This window comes from Neophocaena asiaeorientalis, unplaced genomic scaffold (genome assembly GCF_003031525.2).
Source record: "Neophocaena asiaeorientalis asiaeorientalis breed wild unplaced genomic scaffold, Neophocaena_asiaeorientalis_V1.1 scaffold5, whole genome shotgun sequence".
Taxonomy (NCBI): domain Eukaryota; kingdom Metazoa; phylum Chordata; class Mammalia; order Artiodactyla; family Phocoenidae; genus Neophocaena; species Neophocaena asiaeorientalis.
The window spans coordinates 1,199,007-1,222,888 of record NW_020174698.1 but is presented as its reverse complement, the minus strand read 5'-3'; the positions used below and the strand labels follow the sequence as shown (position 1 = coordinate 1,222,888).

The 23,882-nt window shown below is 41.6% G+C and overlaps 1 protein-coding gene across 2 annotated transcripts in view; it reads right to left on the bottom strand.

The window, feature by feature from the left end:
* The window catches only part of MAP3K5 (mitogen-activated protein kinase kinase kinase 5), a 212,032-nt gene that overhangs the window by 25,299 nt on the left and 162,851 nt on the right, over nt 1-23,882 (bottom strand). For both annotated transcript variants that reach the window (XM_024759046.1, XM_024759045.1), the window contains 8 exons: nt 19,584-19,711; nt 18,461-18,597; nt 17,432-17,537; nt 10,244-10,401; nt 7,653-7,830; nt 6,917-6,937; nt 3,805-3,982; nt 3,546-3,714 (listed from right to left, as the gene is read on the bottom strand). In XM_024759046.1, the coding sequence (XP_024614814.1) occupies nt 3,546-3,714; nt 3,805-3,982; nt 6,917-6,937; nt 7,653-7,830; nt 10,244-10,401; nt 17,432-17,537; nt 18,461-18,597; nt 19,584-19,711 (1,075 nt within the window). The remainder of the gene's footprint in view (nt 1-3,545; nt 3,715-3,804; nt 3,983-6,916; nt 6,938-7,652; nt 7,831-10,243; nt 10,402-17,431; nt 17,538-18,460; nt 18,598-19,583; nt 19,712-23,882) is intronic.

The window sequence follows — 23,882 nt, the reverse complement described above, 5'->3', positions numbered from 1 at the left end:
TAACTGTAAAGATGTATCTATTAACTGAAATATTTAATACAATGAAAAGACTTATTTCCATCTGGTAGTAGAAGAGAATTTAAGATACTAGATAACTGTTATTAGCCTGCTTGATAATGATAATAATAACAATAATAGTTAACATTTGTGGAATACGTTCTATCATTATCTCAATGATTCATGATCTTAGTTACTCCTTATAGCAACCCTGTGAGGTGAATACCATTGTTTCTTCTATTTTATGGATTAGGAAATTCACCTCAGAGAGGTTAAATAACTTGCTCAAATCACACAGCCTTTATGTGGTGGAACCAGGCCTCAAAGTCAAGTTGAGGCTGAACCCAAGCTCCTGATCATTACCTTCTATTGCCCCAATCAGCTGGATGAACCAGCAGTAACCTTGGGGCAGAACCTGCTCTATCACAAGATCACCATGGGATGCCACAGGAAAGGGTTCATAGAGTCCCCAGCAGTACAGTCAGAAGCACCCTGTCTATCCCTTGACGATTCTGGATTTACTAAGTGATTCTGACCTCAGAATCACTTCTGGTCCCCACTGGTCACTTCATATTGGTGCACTGAGGCATGCCCTCTGACAGTCGCTTTTAAGTTTTTCTTTTCTTTCTCCTTTTTTTTTGCAGTACGCGGGCCTCTCACTGTTGTGGCCTCTCCCGTTGCGGAGCACAGGCTCCAGACGCACAGGCTCAGTGGCCATGGCTCAGGGGCCCAGCCGCTCCGCGGCATGTGGGATCTTCCCAGACTGGGGCATGAACCCGTGTCCCCTGCATCGGCAGGCGGACTCTCAACCACTGCACCACCAGGGAAGCTCCCCTTTCTCCTTTTATAGAGAACATGCAAGCGTGCTTAAAAAACTAGGGAGTCACAAACACTTGAATAGGATTAACCAACTCCAAATTTAAGAATTTCAGCATGGTCATGAAACCTGCCAGGTTCTTTGCTGAGGGCTGGGACAACGACACTAACCAAGGCAGTCCCTGCCCTGATGGATCTACAGTCCAGCAGGGAGACAAAGAAAACCCCCAAACAAGCAGATACTTTCTGTATTAGAAAAGCACACTCATTGGGGATGATTACGAGATTTAAGCAATCCCTGCGTTCTGTGTTTCTGACCTAAAACAGAAGCCTTCATTCCACAGTGGCTGCTGGTGATTCCCTCCCCCAACCCAAGCCCTGTCCCCTCCCCTGGTTTATGTTTCTCCCAGCACTTGTCACCCTCTGGTGTAGCAGTGGGGAGAGCAGTGTGGTACTTGACGGCACAGACCCTGGAGCCAGGCTGCCTGTGTTCAAATCCCGACTCCATCACTTACATGTCCTCAGTGAGTTACTCAACAACTCTGTGCCTCTGTGTCCTCATCTGCAAAATGAGGATACTAACAAAACTAGTGCTGTAGGACTACTGTCAAGAGGATTAAGTGAGTAGAGACACAGGAAATACTAAGAACAACATCTGGCCCATAGAAAGTGTGTGCTAGTATTACTGTATATTTACCATATAGAGAAACATATATGTAACACACATAGTATGTAGCAACATATAACTATATATTTAACTATGTTTGTTACTATATATTCAACTACATGTTTACTGTGTTTTTATTGCTTTTTTTCCTCCACTAGAATGTCAGCTTCAATGGGATGCAGATGTTTTTTCTATTTTGCTCACTATAGTGTCCCCAGCATCTAGTAGATGCTCAATAAGTATTTGTTGAATGAATGACCTCCAATTACTGCCCAGTTGTTCGTTCTGTCTAAACTTGATTCCCCTTCTTATCTTATGCCATCCGATTCTCAGTCCTCGAATGACCACAGTAAACAGACAGAAAGGCAAGAGTGACAGCTAAAGGTTCCAGACTGCTTCTGTCTCCTCCAGCTCTCCAGATTCTTGCACGGCATCCTCAGCACTCATTCTACCTCCAACTCAGAGGCCTGGCTGCCTCTCACCCCAGAGCACCTCCCTTCTGGGCCTCAGAGTCCCTGCTCACTGGAGGCAGCTTCCCTTAAGGACCCAGGTCAGTTTTCCCAGAACCTGGAATTTCAGTTCTCCCTGTACCCAGAGACCCTGATGACACACACATGGCCTTTCAGCTCCTCCTACGGGATCTAATGATGTGAACATTACAGAATTCCTAAGGCGATGGAATCAGCAGAGAAACTTAGTGGGGTTCTGGAGACAAAGACAAGCAGGGGCTATAGAGCAAGAGCTGAGAAAGAGCCTGGCTCCCTTTACATCCCAATAAAAGCTGAGAACAGGTAAACTGCTAGACTGAGACTAAAACTTGACCCAATCCCTCCAGCTCCATCCATTTTTGCAGCTATTTTCCTAGGACAGAAGGGAGGGAAGAAGTTATGTGTCATCCACAATGATCAGAGAGGGACAGGTGGTGGCCACAGGTGCTAAAGCAGGTACACAAGTCCCTGACGCCAACAGAACTGAAAGAGGATGCAAGTGTCATGTCTGGGCCAAGCATGTCTGGGAGGTTTACACCCACAGGGGGCCTGAGCTTCTGCTCCGGGCACAGAAGGCATCACCTACAGCTTGGAGGTGGGGGAAACCCTATTTCCACTGGGGCAGAGTTCAGAGGGGATTCTTCCTCATTTCTGTAAACAGAATCCCAGGGAATACATTTTCCCAGGTATTATGGATGAAACAGTGCCATTCCTCCCACCCCCCAATTCATGTTTTTAAGCCTTAACCCACAATGTGACCGTACTTGGAGACAGGGTCTTTAGGAGGTGATTAAGGTTAAGTGAGATCATAAGGGTGAGGCCCAAATCCAATAGGATTAGTGTTCTTATAAGAAGAGGAAGAGACACCAGGGGCACACAGACAAAAAAGGGCAGGTGAGGACACAGCAAGAAAGCGGCCATCTGCAAGCCAAGGAAAGAGGCCTCAGGAGAAACCAAACCTGCCAACACCTTGCTTTTAAACTTCCAGTTTCCAGAATCGTGAGAGAGAAATTTCTGTTTAAGCTACTGGGTCTAAGGTATTTTGTTACGGCAACTTAGCAAACAAATACATCAGGGAAAAAGAATTTGACTGACCAGCTTTGTTTTTTCATAGCACGAATGGCCTCCTGGCACGCTAGATAATTTACTTATTATTGCCCATCACCTTCCATCTAATTGTAGCCCTCCAAGCACAGGGGTCTCTGTTGAATTTGTGATGTTTCCCAAACGCTCAGAGAAGCCAATGGCAGGTACCCTCATGCTAATATCAGAATTAGCAATTCACATGGCTCAGTGCATGTTTATTGATTGAATGAATAAACAAATGAATGAAGGGTGAAAAGGCGTGTAGGGACCAGCTGGAACTTCATCAACATGAAAATTTTGCTGCTGACTTAAAAATAGCTTATGTTCAAAAACGCAGTTTCTGTGTTAGGGATCCGCCTATCCCTGGGGTGGGTTTGTTTTATCATCAGGAGAGCAGCAGCTTCCTCATGTCTTCACATCACGTGTGACAGTTCCAAGTGGTTATGACACTGTTAAAATAGGGGAAATGAAGTCTCCATGAGGGGTTTTACCTGAGCCAAAGATTCCATTAAGTTTCTCACAACTTTGTCTTGGTCTTCCGTCAGGATCCTGTGAAGCGTGGCCCGTCTCTCACTGTCCTTCCTCAGCATAAAGAATCCGGAATCTTTTTCTTCAGGAGAAGGTGGAGCGCTGTGGTCTTCAAAATTTTCGTCAGGGATGCTGCAATAATTCAGACAGCACAAATCACAAGTTTCTTCACAAAATGACACACAACATACTTCTCTCACCCAAAACAAGCCAGGTCTTTACCCCAGAAAGAGCGTCCGTATTCCTTTGACATCTTTTTCTCCGCAGGACTTGGCTCTTGTTTTGAAAGAGAAGGGATCCACCTTTAACTCCGTGTCTGGAGAAACTGAGCCGTACTCACTGCTACTGCTGGTGTCCTCCACCAGGACAGGCACTGGCAGGGAGATGCTCCTAAGATACTCTGCGTGTCACGAGAGGGGGAAGGAGACGATTAATGCTTCTAAGAACGTGCACACATGGACACACCTATTGAAAGACAGCAAGATCATTTGTCAGGTGTCTCGTTTCAGTGAGTAGCAAAATTACGCTTCGTAAGAGGCTGGTCGTGGGACCACGGTGCCTCCCAATGCTCAGTGTAACCCATGCAGGGGGTCGGCTAGGAAAGGGCCTTCTGGGCTCTGAAAGGAGGATCTCAGGGATGTGAAACTGGAGGAAGCACCAGGCCCAGCAGTTCCGGGTTCTGAGCCCTTCGTTTTTATTGTCCTCCTATTTGGAAGGTCATTTATGAGTCTTAGTTTTCATAGCTATAAAATAAAGGACCAGATCCATAATTTGTACACTGTGTGCAGCAGGAGTTTAAGGTTCACCTGTTTCTTGGGGCTGCCTTGGGTGGGGTGAGTGAGTAGGATTCTGTGATTCTAGAACAGAGGTTCCAACCCTGTTTTTCCTGAAACAAATCTGTTCTTTCAGTCATATATCAGGGCTCTGCTTAAGGATTCAGATTAAAAAAAAAAGGTTCTTTACTAAACACAGATTTTGGAAACTAATGGACTAGATGATCTCTTAGGTCTTTCCCAGTTCTCAGACATTATGATTCTATAACAAATGTAAGCTTTTATTTTATTTTGATGGAGACTGAACTGGCACAATAGGAGGTGCCTACATTTCGTCAAATACTGGTTTTAAAATGAGTAATTTTTGCCAGAAACATCTTTATCAAGCATATCAATGTCTCAGGCCAAGAGGGCAGAACAGAAAGGGATGGGTCACTGGGAGATAAAAAAAACATCCAGAGAATTCAGGAGGCCTGGAAGAAGTTCTGAGAGAGGAGGAACAGGAGGGGTTTTGGGAAAAGGAGAGGGGAGGGCTTCCCTGGTGGCGCAGTGGTTGAGAGTCCGCCTGCCGATGCAGGGGACACGGGTTCGTGCCCCGGTCCGGGAAGATCCCACATGCTGCGGAGCGGCTGGGTCTGTGAGCCACGGCCGCTGAGCCTGCGTGTCCGGAGCCTGTGCTCCGCAACGGGAGAGGCCACAACATAAAAAAAAAAAAAAAAAAAAAAAGGAGAGGGGACTTTTGGACTGTGGTCTACAATTCTAAACGAGCCACTGGGCATGGGCAGGTCACAGCGAGAAGGGATCAGCAATAATAGTCATAATAACCACCTATGGCAGTTGCTAAGCATCTCATACGTGTAATCATTTTTAATAGTTACAAAGACCCATGGGCAGGTTGTCTAACTGAATCCACTGGACAGATGAGGTGACTACGGGTAAGTCATTTCCAAGGTCCCCCAGTTAATGCGTGAACCCAGCTCTGACCCCAACGCCCATCCTCTAAATTCTGACTCTATAAAATCTTAAGATTCTAAAATATCTTTTTTTTTGGCCATGCAGCACGTGGGATCTTAGTTCCCCAATCAGGGATCGAACCCGTGCCCCGTGCAGTGGAAGCGCAGAGTCTTAACCACTGGACTGCCAGGAAGTCCCTCAAGATTCTAAAATATCTTCAGTTAGACTCTAAAGTCAGAGCAGAGTCCCAAATGCTCTTGAGTCATCCTGAGTGCAGAGGGGGGAGGGCGTGTGGGAAAGGGGACCCAGAGTTGAGCAGGTGGACACCTTCCATCTCATGCTTGTTCTAAGGTACATGCTCGCCGAGAGGGCTTGTGGGCAAAACTATCAGCTTAAACTCTCTCTCTATAGCTCTCTCTTGCCAAGTGTGTAGAGCTGAGTTCACATAATTTAAATATGTGCGTGACGAGAATGTTTCCTAAAACAAAAACCGACCCATATGGAAGGGATAAAGCTATCATGCATTGAGCTTCTGGGCATGGCTCCAGCCTCTTTTGCTACATATTTTTTTATTTTGTTCTCAGAACTAAATCTGTGAAGTAGGTACTGTTCTCAACATAGAACGCCTGATGAAACAAGTAAATTGCTGCATGTCACATATTTAGAAAGTGGCTCAGTTGGGATCAGAACCAACTTCCAACTAAGTCCAAAGTGAATCAACTTCTGCTTAAGTCCAAAGTCAGTGCCCATTTTATGACACCAAAAACAGGCTGGTCGGGAGGCTGTGGCGCACCCCGGGTCCACCTTGTGAAACGCAGTGACTGCCTTCCAGCGTCTAGGCTGCTTGTGGAGAAAGGAAGAAAGGGAGGGGCTTCTCTTCACAGAGTTCTCCTTGACTCTCAGAATTGATGGAGGAATCTGGAAAGGCTGTGGCCAAGAAACCCCAATTACTGGGCCTCTTCTCCGGGCCGAGGCACCTTAAGGAACCTTAAGGAACCTGCAAAGACTGCCCCTGGCCTGTGGGAGAATGCACACGACGCTCACAGTGGACAATTAAGCCCCCTGCCTACGTGATCAACAGCTCATCCAACTTAGGAAAAGCCAAAGCCATGGTCATTTCTTTCCTGTTCCTTGAAATGCATTAGTTGATCTTCCTAGAGCAAATTTACCTTCCTAGTTATGATCTGCAAAGGCCAATATTAAAAATCACAACTTGTCCTGACCAACTAAATCCAGAGAGAATATAGGACGCCAAAGGTGATAGAGGAAGGTGTCTGGCATTGAAATTTTCCACAAGAAATCCATTAGGTGGCCAACTGGCTCCTCAATAAGAAAGGATGGACTCCTCTCAAATTGAAGATTTCAAAAACAGTCACCATCTTCCATTTAGGGAGGAACAATGGAAGCCTCTCTCATGAAGGAGAAAGGTGAGGGGTTTTCTGAAGGAAGGAACCCAGCCAGGCTTGCAGCCACACATCCTTAGTACCCAGAGGAGCCCCTCCATGTAAGCAAGGAACAGAGAGGATGAGGCTCTTTGACAGGCAATCTAGAGCTTAACCGTGATGCACCAAGCTTCAGCTCAATGGACAATATAAAATTAAACTCACCATTCGATCCAGCTGAAAGAGCTGTGGAAAGAAAAGCAAACACAGCAACGTAAGCACGCGTTGGGTTTGTTGTTAAACTAAGAAATCAACAAAAAATGAAGTGAATGCTTGAAATGGGATTGATGTCCTTTCCAGACATTCAGTCTGCCCATGTCATCCCACATAATCCCCAAAAATGCTAACAACAAACAAATCATTTGCTTGTTTTTTTTTCTGAAATGAGTTATGGAAATTATTGCAAAAAGACAATTTATATTTTTACACTGCTATTTTATTTATAACTGGCGATCTTCTCCTTTTTTTTTTTGAGGGGGGGTTAATTATTCAGAAAGATAGTCTCCTCTAAGAGGCAACGAGTATTTTCTACTACCTAAAATTGAAAGAACATATTATCTAGATGGCTTAGAAGTTTAACAGCTCTGTAATAGCCCTATAGCCCATCTGTGGTAATTTGGAGTTTCAGCTTGAAAAGGCTACATTTCACCCCATTAACTTTGATCTTTGTATCACCAATGCTAGTATATAGATGCTTATATTCTAGTTCCCTACCAACCATGTGGTGGAAGATTATTATGTGTGAGGCCCTAGCATTTGTGAAACTGATGGTAACACTGCTTCCTGACCAGTTTTCAGTGATGTCTTTAAGCAAATTAGCTTACTTCTGGAAAAATCTTTCACCTTAAAAGTTTAGGATTTAGTGACTCTGACCTATACCCCCTTCAAGGCAACGACATACCTGAAAGCTTAGGTTGTGTCTTTTTCTTTTTGCTTGAAACTTTTAAGAAATCATCCATAAGCAAGTCGTTAGCACAGTCTCTCTTGTCAGGGTCTGGTTCAAAACATTTCAATATGAACGCTTTGGCCTCTGCCGACATGGACTCTGGGATCTCCGGGTGGACTTTAAACATTCCCACCTAAGACACAGCACAACGTGACTTCTGAGTGACCATCTTATCCCATGGGCTCTGGGTTGCATAACCTGGTCACCTAATGCAACAAGCTCCTTTATCATATACTACAAATTCATGGCTTTTCTCAAAGTGAGACAGGACTTGTTTTCTGTAGGTTATGGAAAGTTTCCAGAGCACTTTTGTAAGTTTATCAATGACACAGGCATAGTAATTAGCTTAAGATAGTAGACGGCAGCACTATAAAGTAATAATTCAGTCCTCAAAGTTTTGTGCTTGGCTTTTCCATTTATGAGATTCACTGAATACTCTCAGCCACCCAGTGGATTAAATATTATCCCTGTTACAGCAATGAGAAAAATGAGGCTCACGGGTGTGAGGTTATATGCTTATGAAAAGGCAGATCTGGTATTTGAACCTTCATTTGTTTGGCTTAAAGCATATGTTGTTTCTCCTGTGCCACGGTTTGTGAATGTTTTCCCTGTCTCAAATTGCCTACATTAAAAGAGATATTTAAAAATACTTAAAATTGGGACTTCCCTGGTGGCACAGTGGTTAAAAATCTACCTGCCAATGCAGGCGACACAGGTTCGAGCCCTGGTCCAGGGAGATACCACATGCCACGGAGCACCTAAGTCCATGTGCCACAACTACTGAGCCTGCACACTAGAACCCGTGAGCCACAACTACTGAGCCTGCATGCCACAACTACTGAAGCCCGCGTGGCTAGAGCCCGTGCTCTGCAATAAGAGAAGCCACCACAATAAGCCTGCGCACCGCAACGAAGAGTAGCCTCCACTCTCCGTAAGTAGAGAAAGCCCGCGCAGCAATGAAGACACAATGCAACCAAAAATAAATAAATAAAATAAATAAATTTATAAAAATAAATAAATAAAAATACTTAAAATTAAACAGTTTTTCTATAACAATGAGAACTTTCTTCTCATTGACGTCACTCTAATTTTTTTTCAGTAATGTTTTCATGTACTTAGTACAGAGAAAACTTCCTAAGGAAATCTTCTTTGTTATTAAATAGCTTATATGAATTTATTATTATATAGATAATAAGATATAATTATCTGTAATAATTATAAAGCCTTTACTATGTGTCAGACACTGTTCTAAGTGCTTTGCACATATTGTCTTATCCACTCCTCAAAGCCCTTTTATTAGATAGGTACTATTTTTATACCTATTTTATAGATGAGGAAACTGAGACACAAGAAGGTTAAGTAATTTACCTAAAGTCATCAAATAGTTTGACTGTGCCAGAGCCTGGATTCAAACTGTACCAGAGTATGCTATCTCATCTAAAGCATGTTGTATAATAATCCCGGCACCGTGTGGGTAACAGAGGAGCATTTCAGAGTGAAGTCCTAGAGACTGGTGAAAACTTGAAAGACTGGCCAAGAAGAGAAAGACATCCATTCAGGTCCAGAAAGGGAGCTCCCTGAGCAGCTCTCATTGTTCTTTCAGGTTTGGTTACACTACTATTTCTGTATCAGCAGTAGCCTATCATATTGTCTCTTAAAGTAAACCAAGCTTTGTACAAACACAGGAGGGTATGTACTACGTGGTCCCTCATAAGAGGCTATTCACAAACGGAGTAAGTACTAGAAACACGATCAGTGGCAGGGAAAGGAATAACAAATTATGATCAAAAGTCCGATGCCTTAGAGAATAGCAGACATGTGAGCTTTACTTCTTGGGAAACAGGTGTTCCGCTTAATGTTCCTCTGGCTTGGTGGAGTGGCAGGTGAGGACTACAGGGATTCATGGGCAGGTCATTGTTTGCCCAGGACCCGGATGCTGAAGCTGTGGCCCCTGGGCTCTCTCAGGCCTATTTGCATATCATGTGCTCCCTATTTTGAAAGATGGAGCTGCTTCCTTTCCCACTCCCAAAACAGTTACTAATGGGCAAATTAACAGGCTAGAAGAGTAGACAGATGAGAATAAGTTTGATGTACTTAAAATAGAAACTATGCCCTTTTATCTACAGAGCCTTCAAACTATTATGATAGAGGAGTAAAGGAAAATATTCTTTAATACCTAAATGGAGAAAACATGCTTTTATATCTCCCTCAGTGGAAGATTTTTCAGACCGTGTTTCCCAAAGAGCTTAAATCATCTTCTGTGGAGTGATGTGTTATTTATACTGCATTGTGAAAGGGCAGTCACGGGAAGCTACACTGAATCTCACTTTATAGTTGGGAAAACTAACGTGGAGAGAGGTGCTCCATGTGAGGCAGAGGTGTTGACCAGGGGGAGTGAATCTTGAACTTTATATCTTAGATTTGTGCTTACTTAGGCTCCTTTCATTTTACCTAAAAAAATATGACATACATACATGGAACATCCAGGAGCTAGGAAGAGCTTTAACCACTGGTTTTTAAGACATTTAAGACATATGAAATGTGACCTTGAACATAGCTGCTTGTGGTTCCCCCAGTTCATAAAAGGGTGGTTTTCCAGTGGCCATTTCAATGATCGTGCAGCCCAAAGACCAAATGTCTGCTGCTTTCCCGTAGCCTCTTGGTCCTTTATCTATTATTTCTGGTGCCATATACTGCAGGGTACCTGCACATAATTCAAACACAGTTACACTTTAAAAAGAGAAAACAGATGAACACCTAATGACAGTTTCAATTTCTTTATATAAATAAGGTAACTTTAAAAGCCTGATTCGGAAAAAAAAAAAAAAAAAGCATGATTCGGGTCTTAATAGCTCATCTTCTTTGAATTCCAGTTTTTTATGCTGTTAATAAAAGGGGAAATAGCAGTTTTCATAATGGATTTCACTGGTGACATAAAAACAGCATATGAATATTATCTGTTTACAAATAGATACTTTCTCCTTTCCTAGATGGTTGATTATAATTGAGGCATCATTTCATTGGGACCTCTTAGAAACTTCTAACGATCATTTGAGAATAACAGAAAATATATCAACACACATTTTTCTGCAATCAGTTTTTCAAATACATGAAGACTCCCTTTATGTATACTTCTAATCTTTTCCAGGAAATATTTAGGTCATTCATCCATTTCCTTAGTCTGTTATTTCTCAATTCCTGATTGAATGCTCAGTTCTTCTGTTTTCATTCTCATTTCTTAATCACGAAAGCATGAAGATTCTGAAAGTCACTGTTAAAAATAATGTAAATACGGGCTTCCTTGGTGGCGCAGTGGTTTAGAATCTGCCTGTTAATGCAGGGGACACGTCAAAAACAAAAATAAAAATAAGGAAAAGTATATTATTTTTGTCACATATTGTCATTTTGCCAGGTTTATCTTCCAGACCTCATCATTACATGACAGTAGCTCATGTTCACAGTCATATATGACTCCACACGCCTGCTCTCAGCTTAAATCAGTAACATTACCGGAGGAAAGCATTTCTCCTGGTGAAGGATAAGGTAACCACGCTCCTCAAATCACTACCCTTAGTAGAAAACTGTTATGATTTCTCTTCATTGATAGCTTCCCCCAAAGTCATCATTTTTTACAATGTAAATAAAATCAAGTGATTGTTTAGAAAATATGTGTTGAAGTCTACCACTCTTTTTATATCTCTGGATCTAAAAATAGACTTAATGAAAGAATTTAAGCTGTACTAACATCTCAGCAGGAATTACAATTGACCAAAAATATAGTGAATTTAAAAAACCGGACAATTCAAGTAATATATTAACAATGAATTATGCAATGTTTTTATTCATCAGATGATATTTCAAAGAGCAATATCTGCCAATTGTATTAATTATCCCCCATCGAGCAGGTGCTAAAAAAAGCAGGCTCAGTCATGTGTTCCTATCTGCTCTCCTTACCCCACAAGCACATGACACACTATTTTATAGAAAGAGATTTAGGGAGTGGGATAATGAAGATCAAGCCAATCTGAACATTAGCCCAAGGAAAACAAGTGAGAGTATTAACTCTAAAACCCATAGCTCATATATCTTCATATCTTCAAAATAAAAAATTACTTTAAAACAATCTGTTTTAGAATTTCTTTGCCACTGCAACCACCCAGGGAGCCACTACAAGTTAGTGGTTAAAAGCTTAAACTTTGATGTCACACTACATCCACTCATTCATTTAGCAGATCTATACTGAGGGTCTACTATACTGAGGCCAGGCACTTAGAATATAGCAGTGGCTGAAACAGGCAAAAATCCCTGGGCTTGTAGAGCTTACATTTTTGCAGTGGGAGACAGACAATAAACTATAGTACAATAAATAAATAAATTATATAAATGTTAGTAAGTGATGTGTTAAGAAAAAAAGAAAAAAAAAAAAAAAGCAGGGGATGAGGATCAGAAGTGCCCAGGGGGCTTCTTCCCTGGTGGTGCAGTGGTTGAGAGTCCGCCTGCCGATGCAGGGGACACGGGTTCGTGCCCTGGTCCGGGAAGATCCCACATGCCGTGGAGCGGCTGGGCCCGTGAGCCGTGGCTGCTGAGCCTGCGCATCCGGAGCCTGTGCTCCACAACGGGAGAGGCCACAACAGTAAGAGGCCCACGTACCGCAAAAAAAAAATACAAAAAAAAAACAGAAGTGCCCAGGGAAGGGCTGCCATGTAAACAGGGCAATCACAGGCCTCACTGAGATGACATCCGAGTTAAGGCTTGAAGGAGGTGAGGGACTTAGCCAGGCAGAGAGTTGGGAGAAGAGTGTTATAGAAGGAAAAGCATGTGCAAAGGCCCTGCAGCAGGACCCCGCCTGGTGTAATGAAGGAAGTGCAGGAAGGCCTGCGCAAGGTGGGAAGGATAGGAAGTGGGTCTAAAAGGTAACGGACTCCGAGTAGGTCTGAGCCTTGTCCATTATTGTAAGGACTTTGGTGTCTATTTACTCAAAAAATAGAAAGCCATTGAGGTCTTTGAGTGATAGGGCTTGAATTATGTTTTTACAGGATTGCTCTGGCCTGTGGTGTTGAGGGAAGACTGTAGGGGCAAGAGAGGAAGCAGGGAGAACAGGCTATTGAGGTCATGCAGGTGAGGTGGGAGCTGTGGAAGGAGGGAGGAACTGGTCTAAATTTGGACACATTTTGAAGGCAGAGCCAATAGGTTTCCTTGATGGATTGAGTTGAAGCGTGAGAAAAGAGAGGCGCCATGGATAACTCTAAGTTTGGAGTGGCCAATCGAGACAGAGAACAGGGTGGGTGGAACAGGTTTCGGGGAGAAGCTAATTCATTCCATTTGGCATGTTAAGTCTAGTTGAAATGCAGCTCTTTTCCTTACTAGATTTGTGACCTCAGGCAAGTTATTTAACCTCTTTGAACCTTAATTTTCTCACCATAGACTGGGAAAATGATACCTAGGGATTAGAGTTGACATATGAATTTCAATGAAATAACATATAATGCACTTAACAGGGATGCAGTAAGCGCTCCATAGGAAGTAGTTGCTGCTGCCTTCCCTCTCACCAAATCACTAAGAAGTCACACAGGTCACTGTCTTTCAACTCACTTCATCAGAGGTTGCCTATACCTGTGCCTTGGCCAGCACTGAGTTAGTGCTGTGAGGCCTGCACACCCCAGGCCCTCGTGATCAGCGCTGGAGACAGACCCGCGCATATGTGTCACACACATCACATCATGAGAGGTCAGTGCAAGAAGTCCAAGCAAAGGGGTCCTGGAGGACTGCTTTACTACAACTTCTCTGGCGATTAAAAAAAAATGTTTTAAAGATAAGCAGCAGATAGTAAATTAACACCTTGCCCAAATCAAGAGTCTGAAAGTAAGGATTTTCTTTGCAGAAGTTACTGAGTCTTGGCACCATCTAAAGTGACTCTTGCCAAATGGAGGGAGTATGAGGAAAAGAAATGTAAATATATTTAAAGTTGCTAGAAGGATGAAACTTATTTTGTTCAAAAAAATACTTTGTAAATGTGTTTAATTCTGTGCCCTGAAATACCCACTACCGTGAGAGTAGGAATGGGGTCAGAGAATTTGCTGATTGAATGTTCTGAGGCGAAGCCTTATAGACTTTCTCTCTCTCTTCCTTTCCCCTTTCCAGGCTTCCAGAACAGATTCTTCAGCAAGGTGGAGAGAAAGATGGACTGGGCAAGAAGATCAAAGCAAAGAACAAGGGGTAGATTACAAATCTGAGTTCTATCGTTTCTTCTGGGTATGAAGTCCCTTCTCTCTCTCAATTTCCTCATCTGCAAAATGGAGGCCATGCCACCTCCTCACAGAATTCAGAAAGGGGGACATCTGTCCATTTTGCTTTATATTAGACCAAAGATAATTCATTATCTTTTTTTTTTTTTGGCCACACCATGCCACTTGCAGGGTCTTAGTTCCCTGACCAGGGATTGAACCCAGGGCCAAAGCAGTGGAAGCACTGAGTCCTAACCACTGACCGCCAGGGAATTCCCAATAACAAGAACTTAACATTTCATGAGAATCAGCAGAATAATGGAGTGGTAAAAACTTGGAGTGGAGAGCAGGATTGGAGTTCCAGATGTCCTCCCCATAACTGTTGGGCAGTCAATCTCTCTGAGCCTCTGTTTCCTCTTGGCTACTGTCACCTGTTTGGAAATCACTTTGTCTCCACCCTCCCAGGACTTTGCTCCAGCGGCAGCTCAGTAGCTGCATTGCCTAATTTCTCGGGGAAAGCTTTCTCCCCACCCTGCTTCTGAGTTAGTGAGTCACTTCCTTTTTCTGAATTGAAATCTTAGTTATTTATGTGCTGTGTAGGGGAACAGACCACAGGGAGTAAACAGATTAGGAAAGAGGGAACTCACAGTCCAAATGGGAAATGATTAAAGTATAAGTAAGAATCACTGAGAGGCTGGGCTAAAGAAACGTTAAAAAAAGGAATCTTGTCGGGATTATAGTGGTTGTAGACCAACCAGGAGAGAAGTAATGACATGAAAAGAAAAACAAATAACAAATTGAGAGTTAAAAAAAAAATCTTCAGCGGCATTAAGCAGGAGCCTGAGCGAGTCATATAAATACGAGGTAAGAAATGGGCCAGATCAAATTCTCTATAACATTTTTCAGGGCATTAAAAGATATCAACATTAATGTTGGTAAGAACACAGACTAAATTTCTCTCTCACATTGTGCTCAAATGCAGCAATTATTTCTTTAATTACATAAGGTCTCTATCATCATTGCAAAAACATACCAGTAAAAGTTTCAGTACATGGATTTATGCCAGCAAGCCTCTTTGATGTCCCGAAATCAGAGATCTTGAGAACACCACTATAGGTATTAATCAACACATTGTCCCCCTAGAAAAGAGAGAATTTTAATCAAAAATGTTATCTTTCTTCCAATATTGTTTGTTGTTGGCTTGAAAGTCTAGTAAGTAAAGGTGTCCTTACAGCAAAAAGGACACTGATTATATACGCTTCCTTAATAGTTAATCTCAGTAGTGAATTCTTGACACCACTTTCGTTTACATATTATCAGTTCACAATCTGCTACTCAGGTCACAAGGTCAAACGAGGTTTACAGATAGTAGGGGCTATTTGTGTGTGATATGGGTATGATAACTTACAATATTTTTAACTTCTCAATCACTTTCCTTTCTTTTCTATGTTGTTTTACTTTTTTCCTGGAATATTTAGGGGCAGCACAAATAAATGGGTATTTGGGTTGGTTTTAGGGTAGTAATATTAACTTACTTTCAATAGTCCAGACTTTGTCATAAATTTACTAGTTCTGAATTTTCCCTTTTTAAGGAGAATTTCATAAATTATCTAATTTTAGTTCAACACATGAGTATATGATACTTGTGAGAAGTGGGGATTTTATTTTTTCCTTCTAACTATTCATCCATTAATTGAACAAATAGTTACTGAGTAGTAAGGATACAAAGATTAACCAGCCTGTAAGCCTCTCAGGAGCAAGGACCATATCCTGTTTAACTTTGTTCTGCTGAGCCACCAGTCCCACAGGGCACCTGAAACAGGGCCAGGCATATAGTGCAAACTGAATCTTTTTTGGTTGAACGTGGTTAACGGGTTTATTCCTTGAGTAGAAGAGATAAGACATGAATATCAATAACTGACTCAGGGCAGAGTGATATATTTCTGCTGTTTCTAGGATTTATTTATCATTCCAAATTAGTACCCATAAGACAATATGACCTTTGCAAATAAAACAATTACTCAGCAGGGAACTTAGGAGAATGAATCCTAGCTCATCCTACCTTTATATCCCGGTGAACTATCTGATTGTCATGGAGGTATTTTAATCCTTCCAGTATTTGCTTGGTATAAAAGCCAATTGTTTGCTCGTTGTCTTTCAGTGGGCCCCATTTGGAACGAAGGAGAGCAGAAAGACTTCCTGTAAGTAGGGAGAGACAGAGGATAAAATCTTATCCAAATGAATTCTTTAAGGCACGTTAATAATGTACCATGAATTTAAGCTAACATTTATTGGTTATTAACAGTGGCCCAGGTACTATACTAGATACAGTACTTGGGCTCAAATATAAATAGGAAAGTGTCCCTGCTCTGAAGATGGTCATTATCAAATACAGTCAAAGACCACTCAGTTTGCTAACCTTAATCCAAGTCACGATGATTGATACAAAAACAGTTCTGATACTTATTTCCTGTCCCCTCATAAACTGTAAGGTAATGTCGTATGTCAAATTTTTCTGTACCTTTAGACAAATGAAGACCTGTAAACTAGTAAATCCCATTCAATTTTACTCCTCTTCAAGGCCCCAGAAACATATATATTTTTTAAAGTAAGTTGTTTTCTGAGGTTTTCCCATACTTTATTTATTTTTATTGAGATATAGTTGATGTACCCTATTATATAAGTTTCAGGTGTACAACATAACGATGCCTAATTTTTTTTTTTTTAATTTATTTAATTTAATTTATTTTATTTTTGGCTGCGCTGGGTCTTCGCTGCTGCGCGCGGGCCCTCTCCAGCTGCGGCGAGCGGGGTCCACTCCCCGCCGTGGTGCGCGGGCCCCTCACCGCGGTGGCCTCTCCCGCCGCAGAGCACGGGCCCCAGGCACGTGGGCTTCAGCAGTCGTGGCCTGCAGGCTCAGTAGTTGTGGCGCACGAGCCCAGCCGCTCCGCAGCATGTGGGATCCTCCCGGACCAGGGCCCGAACCCCCGTCCCCTGCATTGGCAGGCGGACTCTCAACCACCGCGCCACCAGGGAAGTCCCACGATGCCTAATTTTTAAAGGTTATATTCCATTGATAGTTATAAATACAGGGAGTAAACAGATTAGGAAAGAGGGAACTCACAGTCCAAATGGGAAATGATTAAAGTATAAGTAAGAATCACTGAGAGGCTGGGCTAAAGAAACGTTAAAAAAAGGAATCTTGTCGGGATTATAGTGGTTGTAGACCAACCAGGAGAGAAGTAATGACATGAAAAGAAAAACAAATAACAAATTGAGAGTTAAAAAAAAAATCTTCAGCGGCATTAAGCAGGAGCCTGAGCGAGTCATATAAATACGAGGTAAGAAATGGGCCAGATCAAATTCTCTATAACATTTTTCAGGGCATTAAAAGATATCAACATTAATGTTGGTAAGAACACAGACTAAATTTCTCTCTCACATTGTGCTCAAATGCAGCAATTATTTCTTTAATTACATAAGGTCTCTATCATCATTGCAAAAACATACCAGTAAAAGTTTCAGTACATGGATTTATGCCAGCAAGCCTCTTTGATGTCCCGAAATCAGAGATCTTGAGAACACCACTATAGGTATTAATCAACACATTGTCCCCCTAGAAAAGAGAGAATTTTAATCAAAAATGTTATCTTTCTTCCAATATTGTTTGTTGTTGGCTTGAAAGTCTAGTAAGTAAAGGTGTCCTTACAGCAAAAAGGACACTGATTATATACGCTTCCTTAATAGTTAATCTCAGTAGTGAATTCTTGACACCACTTTCGTTTACATATTATCAGTTCACAATCTGCTACTCAGGTCACAAGGTCAAACGAGGTTTACAGATAGTAGGGGCTATTTGTGTGTGATATGGGTATGATAACTTACAATATTTTTAACTTCTCAATCACTTTCCTTTCTTTTCTATGTTGTTTTACTTTTTTCCTGGAATATTTAGGGGCAGCACAAATAAATGGGTATTTGGGTTGGTTTTAGGGTAGTAATATTAACTTACTTTCAATAGTCCAGACTTTGTCATAAATTTACTAGTTCTGAATTTTCCCTTTTTAAGGAGAATTTCATAAATTATCTAATTTTAGTTCAACACATGAGTATATGATACTTGTGAGAAGTGGGGATTTTATTTTTTCCTTCTAACTATTCATCCATTAATTGAACAAATAGTTACTGAGTAGTAAGGATACAAAGATTAACCAGCCTGTAAGCCTCTCAGGAGCAAGGACCATATCCTGTTTAACTTTGTTCTGCTGAGCCACCAGTCCCACAGGGCACCTGAAACAGGGCCAGGCATATAGTGCAAACTGAATCTTTTTTGGTTGAACGTGGTTAACGGGTTTATTCCTTGAGTAGAAGAGATAAGACATGAATATCAATAACTGACTCAGGGCAGAGTGATATATTTCTGCTGTTTCTAGGATTTATTTATCATTCCAAATTAGTACCCATAAGACAATATGACCTTTGCAAATAAAACAATTACTCAGCAGGGAACTTAGGAGAATGAATCCTAGCTCATCCTACCTTTATATCCCGGTGAACTATCTGATTGTCATGGAGGTATTTTAATCCTTCCAGTATTTGCTTGGTATAAAAGCCAATTGTTTGCTCGTTGTCTTTCAGTGGGCCCCATTTGGAACGAAGGAGAGCAGAAAGACTTCCTGTAAGTAGGGAGAGACAGAGGATAAAATCTTATCCAAATGAATTCTTTAAGGCACGTTAATAATGTACCATGAATTTAAGCTAACATTTATTGGTTATTAACAGTGGCCCAGGTACTATACTAGATACAGTACTTGGGCTCAAATATAAATAGGAAAGTGTCCCTGCTCTGAAGATGGTCATTATCAAATACAGTCAAAGACCACTCAGTTTGCTAACCTTAATCCAAGTCACGATGATTGATACAAAAACAGTTCTGATACTTATTTCCTGTCCCCTCATAAACTGTAAGGTAATGTCGTATGTCAAATTTTTCTGTACCTTTAGACAAATGAAGACCTGTAAACTAGTAAATCCCATTCAATTTTACTCCTCTTCAAGGCCCCAGAAACATATATATTTTTTAAAGTAAGTTGTTTTCTGAGGTTTTCCCATACTTTATTTATTTTTATTGAGATATAGTTGATGTACCCTATTATATAAGTTTCAGGTGTACAACATAACGATGCCTAATTTTTTTTTTTTTAATTTATTTAATTTAATTTATTTTATTTTTGGCTGCGCTGGGTCTTCGCTGCTGCGCGCGGGCCCTCTCCAGCTGCGGCGAGCGGGGTCCACTCCCCGCCGTGGTGCGCGGGCCCCTCACCGCGGTGGCCTCTCCCGCCGCAGAGCACGGGCCCCAGGCACGTGGGCTTCAGCAGTCGTGGCCTGCAGGCTCAGTAGTTGTGGCGCACGAGCCCAGCCGCTCCGCAGCATGTGGGATCCTCCCGGACCAGGGCCCGAACCCCCGTCCCCTGCATTGGCAGGCGGACTCTCAACCACCGCGCCACCAGGGAAGTCCCACGATGCCTAATTTTTAAAGGTTATATTCCATTGATAGTTATAAAATATTGGCTATGATCCCTGTGTTGTACAATCTATCCTTGTAGCTTATTTATACATAGTAGAAACTTACACTTTTTAAAGAAAGAAAACCATCTCTTACCCCCTGGGACCTGCTCCATGAAGATTTTAATGAAACCATCCTCACTGAAGGAGCCCAGATACTGAACAATGTTTCGGTGCTTCAGGTGCTTATGCAGTGCTATTTCTTCATGTAGGGGCTGGGAGTATCTGAAAGACACGCAAATGCCAGGGAGCTAATGACTCTTGTGTAAACATTTAAGCAATACAAATGGAAAATTCCCATATATGAAATCAACTATGACCATCTAAGGCCTTTATTTCTCATCACATAAATTCTGTGACGTTGGAGCCCTGGTAGGGTCTAAGGGGAAATGTGTCAGGTACTGCCCTAGGTCTTCTGTATATATTAACTCATTTCTCACAACAAGCCCATGAGAAGGTACTACTAAGATGCCCATGTTACAGATAAGGAAATTGATTCACAGAGAGGATAACTAACCCGCCCAAGATCTCGAGGCTAGTAAGTGTAAGAGCTAAGATTTGAACCCAGGAAAATTGAAATCATCCACACAGCTCACTGTCCACATTAACATGACCTTCTATTCCATTGGCTTCCTAAGTTTACTATTCCAGGAGATTCTTGCTCAGGAAAATAAAAATTGCAAATAATTTTAATATTCATTCCAGAACTTAATGAAAGGCCCAGCAACTCGTTAGTAGAAAACATAAAACCATTATATGCCAAGCCTCCTTGATTCTATTCCATCCAATTCTATCCTATCATAATTTTTTTACCCAATCCTAACCGAGCCTCCATACTGAAAGACCAGTTTTAGACCAGACCTCAAAATCATGTACTTGGTATATACTGCTTTATCAAATTATAAGATGAAAGTGGTTTGTATTTCTGGAACAGACAGAACAACACTTTTTTTTTTTTTAATTTTTGTTGGAGTATAGTTGCCTTACAATATTGTGTTAGTGTCTACTGTACAGCAAAGTGAATCAGCTATACGTACACATATATCCCCTCTTTTTTGTATTTCCTTCCCATTTAGGTCACCACAGAGCACTGAGTAGAGTTCCCTGTGCTATACAGTAGGTTCTCACTTGTTACCTATTTTATATATAATATCAATAGTGTATATATGTCAATCCCAATCTCCCAATTCATTACCCCCTTCCCCTTTGGTACCCATACATTTTTTTTTGAATTTTATTTATTTTTTATACAGCAAGTTCTTATTAGTTATCTATTTTATACATATTAGTGTGTACATGTCAATCCCAATCTCCCAACTCATCCCATTCCCTTTCCCCCACCCTCCACTTTCCCCCCTTGGTGTCCATATGTTTATTCTCTACATCTGTGTCTCTATTTCTGCTTTTTAAATAAGATCATCATACAGAGTGAAGTCAGAAAGAGAAAAACGAATATCATATATTAATGCATATATGTGGAATCAGAACAACACTTTTGATGATTATCTGAAGTACTATGAAGTTTGTAGGCTCTTAACTCCTGAATATTAATATACCATCATATATTATATTAATATAATTATTGTATAACTAACTGTGGTAGGATGTCAGCAACGATAAACATAAACAGAGACTCAAAGCTATTCCTGGCAATATTGGGCCAATTCTATAGATATGGTAGATCAAGATGCCTAAATTATCTGAAGCAAGAGGCTAACTCAGTTTATGATAATTAAAGGGCTCCCACCCCTGACACTCTCTTAAATATCAATCATAAATGTTTAAATATAAGATCCTGGAGAAACAAATGTACTACACACACTCCTCCTTACGTAACTAAAGGACAGCTCAAAGTTACAATGATAGTCAGGATTCATCCTGGCTAAGAAAAAGAACTTTTCTCCAATATCGAAATGATTAGTAACACCTAGCAATTCTCACTAAACGTAAGTGAAAGTTTAAGTATCAAGCACTGAATTTGCGTGAAATTATAATTTGCTCAGGTCAATAAGCAATGTTCGTCTACAGGAATTACAAAAAAATCCCGTTTCTTCTCAATTAGCTGTGACAATGGAAAGAAGAAATGGTACCGATAGAGATACACGCATTTAGCTTTGAAAAATTATTAAATCATACATGTCTCCAGAGCACCTCTGATGAGTCAAATTCCCACTACAACCATCCAAAGCAGTAGTTCCCAACCTCGGCTGGACATTTGTATCTCCCGGAAGGATTTTTAAAAATATCAATGCCCACGACCCACCCCAGAATTCTGAGGGGTAGGGCCTGAGTATCAGTAAAGTTCCCCAGATGGCTCTAGTATACCGCTGGGTGGAAATACCTGATCTAAGTTAATAGTTGAGGGGTGTGTAGAATGTTAGCGGAAGCCCACCTGAGATGAACAACTAGCTGAGACAGACTATGAGAGTGTCCGTAAAATACACCAGCTCGCTCTTACGACGACTGTGATGCTCTAACAAAGCATTTTTAGAATGTGAGGGAAACACAGAAGCAGCTGTTTTTGTTGCTATGATCCTTCACCACAGACGGCAGTGGTTACTATAGGCTGGATTACGCATTATTCATACCCATTCTACCATCTTAGCAATTATCCTTTGTAACCGCTACCAAAAGCAACCTGAAAAAACCTCTCCAGGTCACAAAGGTGGAAATACCTTTGTGTGCTACATCTCACAGTAACGTGATAGACTTCACTGCAATCTTCTTTTAGAGGTAACAAAAAGATGTCCCACACTAGCTGTTCAAGAGGAGGGCTTGTCATGCAAGTATTTTCAAACGACCCATATTATACCAAATGGATCTTTATTGGTGTCGGTGTACTCTGTGTGTGCACAGCGGCAGCTGAACAAACTTCAGCTACAAAGATAGTTTTAAAAGTGGTTTCCTTCCAAGTACCTATTTAAATTCATCTGGTGGTGGGAAAGGAGGTGATGTTGCTGCAGATCAGCGAGTTTGCTGCCGCAATTTGATAGTGACAACTCTTTAAAATTCTGTATTGCTTAAAAATCCACTCTATGTATATAATACTTAAGAACCTATAGGAATATTTAACAAAAATTTTAATATGACAAATTTATGTATATTCCCTTAGGTATTTAATGAATAGTTTCTATCACCATCCCGTAAGAACTCATATATATGTCTCATGAACTAACCAAGGGGAAACTGCAAAAATACCACAGAAAACATAAAATTGAATTTACTGTCTGCCTATCTAATATCTGTTCTTCCCTCTTTTTATGATTTTGTTTGGAGAAACAACTGGCCAACTTAAAAGCTATGGAGTTTCTAGCCTCCTTTGTAGTTATGGGTGTCCACTTTTGGCCAATGAAACAGAGGTGAAAGTATGCTGGACATTTCTGAGAAAATTTGTTTTCCTTTTTCCTCTTCCTGCCTGGAATGCAGATATGGAGGCTGAAGGCACAGTGGCCACTTGTCACAGTCATGCACCAAGGATGAAGACTAAGGATGGAGAAGCAGAAAGAGAGCTGAGGCCTGGGACACTGGATGCATGGGAAAGAAGGGTGTTTTTTTTCAGCTTGGGGTAATCAGAGAAGGCGTCTCTGAGGGCCTGAGAATTGAACTGGGACCTAACTGATGAAAATGAGGCAATCCTGCCAAAATCTGGGGACTGAGCCTTGGTGGGCCTGATGGACAGAGAGAGGACAGCGTGGCTGCAATAGAGAAGGTGAGGCCCCAGAGGGAGGCAGATGTCTATGCTAAGGGTTCTGGGCTTTACACTGGTTACATGAGAATCCACTGAAGGTTTTAAGTGGTAGTGACACAATGTGATTTCAACTTGAGAACGATCTCTGTGCCTTCTCTGAGGAAGGGTGGAGTAGGAGTGGAGGAAAGAGTGAAGTGATCTTGGAGAGCCAGCAGTGAGCGGGCTTGAAGAGATCTTAGTTCTCTACACAGAAGTCGAACCTGGGTAGCCTGGATGAAAACCAGGAATCCTAGCTGCTAGTCCACCAGGGGCTAGAGGCTAGAAGCAAAGTTCCCCTGGTTCTTGTCCCCGTTTGAAAGCAAGAATGTTTCAAGGAGGCAAAAACTGTAAAACAGGCACAAAGTTTATTATTAGAGACACAGCACAACAAGTGGGAGAGCACACTAAGAACCATTTATTTATTTAAGTCAGAAGCAAGGCAGAAATACACACCCAGAGAGAAAGGGTACAGGCGTCCTCTCTAAAGAGGAAGAGTGCAGTAAAGAGGTGATTTAAATCACTCATATAGGACAGTCCTTCCGGGTCTTTGTTTACCTTTGGCCAATTACCTTCTTTCTTTTTTCACACCTGACCTGTTCCCCAACATGCGTGCACGATTTTTTGCTAAGATGGATTCCACTGCAGAGGCCTGTGGGTGCATGTCCACAT